The sequence below is a fragment of the Mus caroli genome, chromosome 1, assembly GCF_900094665.2.
Source record: "Mus caroli chromosome 1, CAROLI_EIJ_v1.1, whole genome shotgun sequence".
Classification (NCBI taxonomy): Eukaryota; Metazoa; Chordata; class Mammalia; order Rodentia; family Muridae; genus Mus; species Mus caroli.
The window spans coordinates 124,615,624-124,626,737 of NC_034570.1; the positions used below are offsets into that span (position 1 = coordinate 124,615,624).

Below are 11,114 nucleotides of genomic sequence, written 5' to 3' on the forward strand. Positions count from 1 at the left end.
GGCGGATTTCTGAGTTCGAGGCCAGCCTGGTCTACAGAGTGAGTTCCAGGACAGCCAAGGCTATACAGAGAAACCCTGTCTCAAAAAACCAAAAAGTCTAGCCCCAGCTAACTAACTTGTCCTCAATAAAAATTTGATCAAATTTTATTTTATTAACTATTAGTAACCTAATTGGGAAGATTTTCTTTGAAGATTATTTTTTTTCTTCTAGATGTCAAGTTTTGCATTTTTTTTTATTGAAAAAACGAAAGCGTGACAGTAAGTTTTATCAATGTTAAGAGAAAATAAGCTCAGGCGGCTGGTGAGATGGCTCAGTGAATAAGAGCACTGACTGCTCTTCCGAAGGTTCTGAGTTCAAATCCCAGCAACCACATGGTGGCTCACTACCACCCATCATGAGATCTGATGCCCTCTTCTGGAGTGTCTGAAGACAGCTACAGTGTATTTATTTATAATAAATAAATCTTTGGGCCAGAGAGAGCAGGAACTGAGCGAGTGGAGTTGACCAGATGAGCAGCGCTGACTAGAGCAAGCAGAGGTCCTAAAATTCAATTCCCAACAACTACATGAAGGCTCACAACCATCTGTACAGCTACAGTGTACTCAGATACATAAAATAAATAAATCTAAGAAAGAAAGAAAGAAAGAAAGAAAGAAAGAAAGAAAGAAAGAAAGAAAGAAAGAAAGAAAGAAAGAAAAAAAGAAAGAAAGCAAGCTAGCTAGCTCAGAAAAAAGCAATCACTATATATAAAGGGCAGGGGCAACACGACAAGGTGACGGTGGGGTGGAAAGATGGATCAACTGAAGAGCATTGACTGTTCTTACAGGGAAACAACTAAGAGCGCACACATGGTGGCTTATGACCATATGCAACTTCAGTTCCAGGAGACCTGACACCCTTTTCTGGCCTCCTTGGGCACCAAGCATGTACCTGAGCAGACACATGCATGTAGGCAAAACACTCACACACGTGAATTAAAACTTTAAAAAAAAATTATACAGAACACCAGCTTGTGACCTAGTGACACGACTCCCTCCTGTTCAACCAGACGCCCCCCACCCATTAGCCCTCTAAAAACTGTCACAGCTCAGCTCACATTCTGCTTCCTCGAAGATCCTTTGACAGGATAAGTCCCAGCCATCCCCCACTTCATGTACTTCTCTCTATAGCTCTTACTGTCATGCTTTTTTACCATGTATGAAGATGATTACTATTCTGTATGTGCCATCAAATCAGACCGTCCACACTGCAAACCATTGTACTGTGCATATATCTCACTGGCTATACAACATATGTAGCCTTTAAAACACTTACTGGCTAAAGAAAAATAACCTCTACTGACTGAGTGAGCAGGTATAAGCACTCAAAGATACATAAACCCTCGCCCTTTTTACCTTGGATCTTTCACAGAAAAGCTCTGACATCCAAGTAGATCTCCCAAAAGATCTCCACCACAGTACACCATATGTTGCTCCTGTTGATCATAGAGCTGCTTCACCATTATATACTGGCCTAGATAGTGCATTACCTACATGAGAATAAAACACCATGAAATGATATGTCTGACTCCTACCAAAACCACAATTACCTGAGTGGTTGAGATATTTTGCTAGAGAAAGACATGCAAGACCACCAATATTTGGATGCTGACATAGTATATGCAATCCCCACAACGGATAGATGTTTCCTACACTAGGTCCATCCACTCATCCATCAACAGAGCCTGAGCTGACAATGAAAAAAGGCAGCAATTTCGTATTCTCCTGCAGTGTCCAATGTTTAATGGACCACTAGTCCTAATACAGAAACCAGAATCTAGGTCTCTCACAAAAACATAGTCTACCTGGCTTTTTCCTTTCAGGTTTCAAAAACTCACAACCCTAAACATGAAAAGTGCTCTTTTACACGTAGATGAAGCATGTCACAGAACCTTTATTAAATCATCTAGGCTGATATACTGTTTGACAATAGACCTGGATAAATTTTATGACAAACGGAGAGAGAATGAAAGGGAAAGGGAAGGAATTAGGGAGATACATCTACTGATATATTTTTAATGTTTCACTCTTTAATGCTTCATGCTTTATTCTTTATTTCCCTTCTACCCTCCCACCCTGACCCTGGAATGTTTCTTAAAAGTAGGTTAAAAGTACCAAACTTCTTAATCAATAGTTAAGTTCTTGTTAAATATCAAAAGCAAAAAAAAAAAAAAAAGGACATCTATAAACTCAGAGGTATTACTGATAGATGTGGCACTTCGAAGGAAAAAAGTCTGTAATTTTGTTTTCTGCTTAGGAAAAGGTGGGGCTCTCTATACCAAATGCAAATTGTTTGAGTACATTAACATTTGAATAATGTATTCCACTTAAAAAATTCAACATGCTGGTTTAAAAAGGAAAAAAGCTCCCAGATGTTAAGTTATTTAAATCCTTAAATATTCAAAATGACTCAGCGCTCCCAAGTACCTGACAAATGCACAGTGATAAAGTCACTTATCAGTTCCTTCCTGCATCAAGTCTTATAAGCTGGGACTTTTTTTAACCCACATATTTTTCTTTGTAACTCCCAGGTCAATGAATCTGTGGATGACCACATATATAGGAACTTCAAAAGGAAGTGTGGAGGAAACAGGAAACTCACAAGGCAGCCCTTACAAGATGAAAACTGTCAGTAGTACAACTTCCTTTCTTGGCCCTGACTCAGAACTGTGCATATGATAGCCTCTATTCAACTGTTCTTAAAACTGGGAACAGTCCCTGCCAGCTTACCTCTTTCATGGTGAATACTTCCCCCTGCGCACCTGCTGCATGCAAAATCTTCAAAAGCTGCAGTTTTGGCCGTACCTGCTATAAACATAAAACATTAAGACAGAATTTCCATGTACCTAAAGGGCCTGAACTTACTATGTAATAAAGGATGACCTTGAACTCTGGATCCTCCTGCACAAACCCAGCACAAAGCTATTTACATTTCAATTAGATTGGTTTCTGGGAGAAATGATGAAAGAAGAGATCTTCCAAAAAAAAAACAAACAAAAAAATGAAAACAAAACAAAACAAAAAAAAAAACTCTAGGAGACGCTTGCTGTCTTTCTGATAAATCTTTTACAGCAGGAAGTATATTCATACCTACAAGGATGACGATAATAAATAAATTTTTAAGGAAAATAGGTATTGGATTGAAAAACAGGATAATTAGAAACTCTGCATTTATGGTAGAAATAAATGGTATAACTGCTGGGGGGGAGGGGGGGACAACCTTGGCAGCCCTTAGAAAAATGGCTCAGTAGTTAAGAACACTGGCTGTTCTTACAGGGACCCAGATTTCAAGCCCTAACACTCACAAGGCACCTCCCAACTCTAACTCCAGTTCCAGGTTACTCTCTTCTGGTCTTGCTTGGCACCAGACACACCTGTGAGGCACAGACATACATGCATACAAAACACTCATACCCACAAAATATTTAGTTACATTCCAAGGTAGCTATTAAAAATCTGAAAGCTGGAGCTGGAAAGATGGCTCAGAGCTTAAGAGCACTGGCTATTCTTCCAGAGGTCCTGAATTCAATTCCCAGCAACCACATGGTGGCTCTTAACTCTCTATAAAGAGGTCTAGTGCCCTCTTCTGGCCTGCTGGCATACATGCAGGCATATAAGATATACATATAAATCTAAAAAAAGCAAAACAAAAGACAAACACCTGAAAGCTGGGGACATACTTTTAATCTCACTTTTTGGGGGGGAGTGGGGTGGGCATGCAGAAGCAAAAGGATCTCTTAAGTTTGAGGCCAGCCTGGTCTATACAGCAAATTCCAGTATAGCCAGAACTGACCCCATCTCTGGAAAAGAAAAGGAAAAAACCTGAAAAATAGGCCCAGACTAAATATTTGTATACTAATATTCTCAAATGGTCAAAGATGATGGCACTGAAACTCAGCAGGTTTCATAAGCAGCCTTTGTTGTGTACAGCCATCACTTCCCTGACTGTGGAGTTTGTGAGCTCTTTAGCCAATAATTGTGACTCTGGGTTTTTGTTTTTAGATATTTTTATTATAACCCTGAAATGAAAACTGAGGCACTAAGGAAAGAGCGAGTTACCTAGTTACTGCTCTGCTGGACTTTGCCAGCCACAGGAACCTGACTGACCTTATCATAGATATACACTTTGTGATATTTGCCCCCAATACTTTCCTATCTTGTATTTTTATTTATAATGTTCTGTTTTTCATACTATTCATTACTCATTTTTGTATGCTGCTTGAAATTGATCTTAGAACCTCACACATCCTAGGCAAGTAGCCTACTACCTCTCAGCTCCCTTACACATAATGTACCATTTCTATGTGTCAGCTTATTAACTATTAAACCAAGGAACAGAAAACACTGATCTGCATCTGTAAAAAGTCTGGATTTTTCCCCCTTTCCCACTCTTCATTTTAGCAGCTCTGAGGATCTATCTATTCCTGAGGCCTGCACATCCAAGGCAAGTGAGTACTCTGGGGCTCAGCTCACCCCTACTCCTGCTATAAATGGAATATGACCATGCCCATAAGTTTACATTTTTTAGGGCTACAGTACCAAAGGGTTAAGACACAAACTCTACGGCCTGCAAAGCCTAACAATGTGTGTTCTCTGGCCCTATACATTAAGTCTGTTGACTCCTACCCTAAACTTCAAAGAGCTCATACTTTTAGTTGAAAGCTGGGTAGTGGTTCACAACTGTAATCACAGCACTTGGGAGAGCCAAGTTCATCTGAAACTTGCTATGTAGACCAGTCTGTCTTTTAAAAAAAAAAGTATCCTACTTGAAGGGTCATTATGCATATATTTTTTCAGACTTTGAACAACCTACCGGGAATATTAAAGAAAGTGGAGCAGCTGGGAGGTGGGGAGATGGCTCAGTCAATACAGCATTTGCTGTACAAGCGTGAAGACCTGAATTCATTCAGATTTCCAGCATGTACAGAGAAAGCCATGTGGTAGCAGAAATCTATAGTCCAAGCAATGGGAAGGATGTAACAAAGGGACCCTCCTGGAACTCACTGGCCAATCTAGTTCAATCAGTGAGCTATAAATAATAATTATAATATGTAATTTGTAATTTATAATATAATACAGTATTATAATCATAATAATACATAATATAAATAGTAATATACAATTATAGATTTAATAACTGACCCTGTCTCAAAAGTAAGGCAAAAAAAAAAAATATATATATATATAGGGCTGGTGAGATGGCTCAGTGGGTAAGAGCACCCGACTGCTCTTCCGAAGGTCCAGAGTTCAAATCCCAGCAACCACATGGTGGCTCACAACCATCCGTAACGAGATCTGGTGCCCTCTTCTGGAGTGTCTGAAGACAGCTACAGTGTACTTACATATAATAAATAAATAAATCTTTAAAAAAAAAAAAGTAAGGCAGAGCACAACTGAGGAAGACAAGCCATTTTAACTTCTGGTCTTCACAGACACATGAACAATTATATCACACACACACACACACATGCAGGAGGAAGGGGTGTCAAGTAGCTGAGAGTAGTTAATCCATATATATTATGATATGTGTGTGTATGTGTGTGTATGTGTGTGTGTGTATAAGGTTGTCCTTAAATTCACTCTGTAGCCCGAGCAAGTTTTGAACTTTTGATTCTCCTGCTTGAGGAATCCAAGTAGTTGGAATAATAGGACCTTACCATCAGATCCTTCAATAAAGACATTTTGAGGCTACTGCCTCCCATCTTCCCTAATGCTTTAGCTATAAGGATGGTGGTAGTAAGAATGAAAAAGACCCAGTCCTCTTTAGTAATTCTCTGCTTCCTATAATTTAGACATGTAATTAAACTCTTCAGGTGGAGAAGAAGCTATGAAATTCCATTGTAATCTATCTGTACTGACCAGAAAACAGTGCCAATTAAGGGAAAGTAGCCATCTCAACCATGAGCTGGCAGTGGAAGGAAGAAATGAACAAAGGCACCGGGCGTGGTGGCGCACGCCTTTAATCCCAGCACTCCGGATGCAGAGGCAGGCGGATTTCTGAGTTCGAGGCCAGCCTGGTCTACAGAGTGAGTTCCAGGACAGCCAGGGCTACAGAGGAAAAAAAACCATAAAAACATAAAAACAAAACAAACAAACAAAAAAAGGGCTGGAGAGATGGCTCAGTGGTTAAGAGCACTGACTGCTCTTCCAAAGGTCCTGAGTTCAATTCCCAACAACAACATGGTGGCTCACAGCCATCTGTACTGACATCTGATGCCCTCTTCTGGTGTGTCTGAAGACAGCTACAGTGTACTCATATAAATAAAACAAATCCTTTTTTAAAAAAGAAAGAAAGAAAAGAAATGAACAAAGGCGCTACAACTGTGAAATGATAGTACAGGGGTTCCACTCCTCAGAACACATCCTAGGCATATGCCTAACTCCAACAGCAAACTAAACTGCCTCCAGATGAGAAAGTTCTACAGCAACTTCCTACGAATCTAAGTAATAAAGGTTCTTCTATATCGGGAAACCTTTATTGTTACAAAAAAACAAAATTGGGTGGCTGGGGATATAACTCCATGGTAGAGCACCTGCCTAGCATGCACGAGGCCTAAATGTAATCCTGAGCATAGAGATAAGCAAAAAGTCAGAAACAAAATGTAAGGCATGGGACCAGCTTAAATTATAAGCCCTATCACTGACATAAAAGATAAACCAGGCTGATGAGTCTCATATACAAATTTGTATGGATAGAATAAACAGTAGATGTTGTCTTCTAGGAGAGTCAGTCTGAGAGTTTGGCAGAGTCAGTAACTTCATAACACACTATTATTATGATTATAGAACTGGAAATTCTATTTCTGAGATAGCTTCAAAACCTTCCTTGCAGGGCGGTGGTGCCACAACTTTTTTTTTTTTTTTTTTTGGTACAGATTTATTTATTATATGTAAGTACACTGTAGCTGTCTTCAGACTCCAGAAGACACAGATCCCATTACGAGCTACCATGTGGTTGCTGGAATTTGAACTCAGGACCTTCAGAAGATCAGTTAATGCTCTTAACCACTGAGCCACCTTGCCAGCGCCGCCACCCCGACCCCCAGGGGCCACAACCTTTAATCCCAGCACTTGGGAGGCAGAGGCAGGCAGATTTCTGAGTTTGAGGCCAGCCTGGTCTACAGAGTGAGTTCCAAGACAGCCAGGGCTATACAGAGAAACGCTGTCTCGGGAAAAAAACAAAAACAAAAACACCTTCCTCATTCTATTATGCAGGAAGCAGACAGATGCAGGTACTGGAATATGTCTCCCTTTCCCTGTCTCACTATCAACAAGACAGATGAGCTAGAGCTTTTCTAACCCCACAGTTTATTTCATGCTACATTAATTTCTATTCCAATCACTTATCTCAACGTCATCATTTCCCAACAATCAGGAGGCCCAGACTGTGATCTACTACACTCCACTAAGCTGGTCCCTATAGCATGCCTATAGTATACAATTTTGTTATTTATTTTTGTTTTAAGACAGGGTCTCTCCACTATGTAGCTCAGGCTGGCCTCAAACTCACAAGAGATCTACCTGCCTCTGCCTCCTAAGTGCTAGAATTATAAAAACTTGCATATACCAAGTCCATATAGCACAGTTTTGTTATTATATTGTATATTATCAAATTTGTATTGCTTTTAAAGCTTCTTCAATGTCAAGAACTCCATCATTCTAAAGTTTCACAAATATTTTTTCTATTTTCTTCCAACATCTTGACTTTTTACATTTAAATCCTTCATCTACCTGGAATATGTGTTTTCCAGAGACATGTTATCATCACAAAATTAGTTTATAAAATTAATTTATACTGCATCTTTTCCTCACCAATTCCAAATCGTACTTTCAACATATATATTAAGGAACAAACATGAAAAAATATTTCTGAAACACAAAAATATAATAATTTTAAAAATCTATTAAAGGAAAAAGTCTGGAGATGGAGAGAGCACTCAGTGGTTAAATAAAGACACTTGTTGCTCTTCCACAGGACCTGGGTTTGAATCCCAGCAGCCACACAATAACTCACAATGATCTGTAATTCTGATCCCAGGGCATCCAGTGCACTGTCTGTGAATTACATGCATGTGGTACCCTTAGAAGCCAGAAGAGGACACTGGATGCCCTGGGATCAGAATTACAGATCATTGTGGTCTACAAAGGAAGTTCCAGGTCAGCCAGGACTAACACAGACTCTGTCTGTGTCTTTCTCTCTCAGAGCTCCAGAATAAACTAACTACAACCACGTGAAACAAAAAATGAACTTAGATAACCTGGCCCCAAATTCTCTACTACCTACCTCTAACCTAAAACGTGCCTAGTCTAACAAACTATAAGAATTAACTGACAAGCAGAAGGGCACAAACAGTGACAACACAGATCAACTTTGACCATTTCAAGCAGTCTGTAACTTTCAAATAGGTAATACGAAATTTACATCACCACTTCTGCTTTAAGCAAACCCTAATCAGTAAACTCTGCGATATGCCACAATTCAATTTAAAATATCTAAAGAGTGAGATGTCTGGTAGCAATTACCTGACTAATTTGTTCCGAAGAAATTCTGCAAGCACTGTCAGATGCTGAACACTGGGCCGAGGTGGAATGTGATGTCATTTTGGCAGTGAAGACTCCACACTTAGCAAACTAAAAGGGAAAAACATATATAAAATTGTAAAGTAGAATTTTAAAGAATTTTGTCTTTAGCATTAGAGCTGGGGGTCTAGAGAGATGGCTCATCAGTTAAGAGCACTGGCTACTCTTTCAGAGTACCTAGTAAGTTCAATTCCCAGCACCCACACTGCAGCTCACAACTGTCTGTAATTCCAGATTCTAGGGGATCTGACACTCTCAGACATGCAGGCAAAAGACAATACACATAAAGTAAAAATCAATTTAAAAGGAAAAACAAACAAGCCGGGCATGGTGGCACACACCCTGAATACCGGTACCCAGGAGGCAGAGGCAAGGGGATCTTTGAGTTCAAGAGCAACCTGTTCTACACAGCAAGTTCAAGGACACCCAGAACCTATATAGAGAACTTGTCTCCTAAACAGAATAAAAAAACAGACAAAACTGCCAACATTTTTTTTATCTGATACACACACACACACACACACACACACACCTGCATAAATGCAAAATACTCACACTGAACTGAAATTCTCAATTCTCAAATCCAGCACAAAAGCTAAAAACTAAACCACCAAGTGTCCCTCAGGTGAATCCTGAAAGAGACAGGTTTGGACATGTTCCACTCCAATGCTGATGCTAATGAATACATTGTTCCTAGCTAGTTGCAAGTCAAATTTACATCACTGCTTCCCTATTAGCAATAAGGTAGACTTACTGAGCAGAGTGATTAAGATAAGAGCTAGGAGACACCCACAGCTGGAAAATCACCAAGTTTCTAAGACCACAGACCAACAAGCCTGGACAAGAAACCCCAGGAAAGTGAGTGTCAAAGTTTGCCTGGTAATTGTGGTAGGACACACTGGCAATCTCAGAACTTATAAAGCAGGAGGCTTGTCATAAGTTCAAGGCCAGCCTGAGGTTCATGGTAAGACCCTCTCTCTCAAAACAAGTCTCTAAAAATACATTTCTACAGCTGGGCAGTGGTGGCGCACTCCTTTAATCCCAGCACTTGGGAGACAGAGGCAGGTGAATTTTTGAGTTCAAGGCCAGCCTGGTCTACAGAGTGAGTTCCAGGACAGCCAGGGCTACACAGAGAAACCCTATCTCAGAAAAAACAAAAACAAAAAAAACAAAGCAACAACAACAACAAAAATTTCTGCTATCACATACTGGAACTTTGAAATGTATAAAAATCTGCAAAGAATGACCACTGCTACTGCATAGGACCATGAAGGGTAGGGTAGTCACAATGGCCTATAATTCAGCTCCAAAAATCTTTTCATCATCTCAAATATAGTTTCATTCCCTTGTTTTCTTCAAAGTGGAGTTCTGAGAAATATATAATTGGCTTACTTGCTTAAAAAAAGGAAAAAGAGCATTGTATGTAATTTGAGAGATAACTGTTTGACTGCATTTACTTAATTCTTCTCTTACTGGGAGGGATGAGATAGGGTGATTCCATGACAGGCTTCACAGTAACAGTTACTGAGACTAAGCCTAAATCTGTTTCCAAGAACTAGACAGGTCCAGACAAGCCCAGACAAGTCAGTTACTGAAAAAACCCCAGGCTTAAGACAGCTAGTCAGAAGCTGCCCCACCACAGCCTGAGGCAAGCACAATGGGTCAAGTTTCCAACCCTACACTCCAGAAATGCTTCTAGAACTTCTGGAAGAGATGGACCCAACAGGTCAAAATAGTGGTCACCTACCCCAGAATTCCCCTAATGTGCTTTAAATTGGGCCTGCAAGCTAACTTTGGGGGTCTATCTTGGTTAGTGGGGAGACCTCAGCATGCTGGACTTCTAAAGAATAAAGCACTGTGTTTACATAGCCGGGGTCATGTTTGGAAACTCTGAGGTTTCCAAAGCCAGGGGCAGGACCTCTGCCTGCCACCTAAGGAGCAGGCTCTAAAGCTTGTAGCTACTTCTGCACAATGCCTGCCTATGTGCTACCATGCTCCCCTCCAAGATAATGGACTAAGCCTCTGAAACTATAAGCAAGCCCCCAAGTAAGTGTTTTCCTTTATAAGAGCTGCTTTGGTTATGGTGTTTCTTCACAGAAACAGAACACTAAGTGTCCCAACCTCCTGGAGTTACAGGTAGTTGTAACATAGATGCTCAGATCTAAACTCTGGTCCTTCAAAATTTAAAAGCAGTAAGCAGTCTAAACTTCTCAGCCATCTCTCCAGTCCCTGATCTACTTTCAGTATAATTTCATTTAAAAAAAAAATCAATATAAGAATTTTAAAATGTTTTCTTCTTGATGTTCACTTTTTTTTGTTTCTGTTTTCAGGCAGGGGGGTAGGAGTCCTTACTCTGCAGCTTATGTCCTTGAACTGACTACAAAATCAGCTTGACTACTTTCTAAGGGTTAAGACTACAGGAATGTACCACCACTCCTGGCTTTGGGTTTTTTGTTGTTGTTGTTGGTTTTTGTTGTTGGTTTTTTTTTTTTTTG

General features: G+C 40.0%; 1 protein-coding gene across 3 annotated transcripts in view; it reads right to left on the reverse strand.

Annotated features, from left to right (window-relative positions):
* Mdm4 (MDM4 regulator of p53) overlaps positions 1-11,114 on the reverse strand; it is a 40,709-nt gene that overhangs the window by 23,867 nt on the left and 5,728 nt on the right. Inside the window, exons 2-4 of one of the 3 annotated variants that reach the window (XM_021157298.1) lie at positions 8,563-8,670; positions 2,770-2,844; positions 1,396-1,529 (exon numbers count right to left, since the gene is read on the reverse strand). In XM_021157298.1, coding sequence (XP_021012957.1) covers positions 1,396-1,529; positions 2,770-2,844; positions 8,563-8,640 — 287 coding nt within the window. In that variant the 5' untranslated portion in view covers positions 8,641-8,670. Of the gene's footprint in view, positions 1-1,395; positions 1,530-2,769; positions 2,850-8,562; positions 8,671-11,114 lie in introns of those variants that run through there. The other 2 variants (XM_021157290.2, XM_021157312.2) reach the window with 2 other exon arrangements.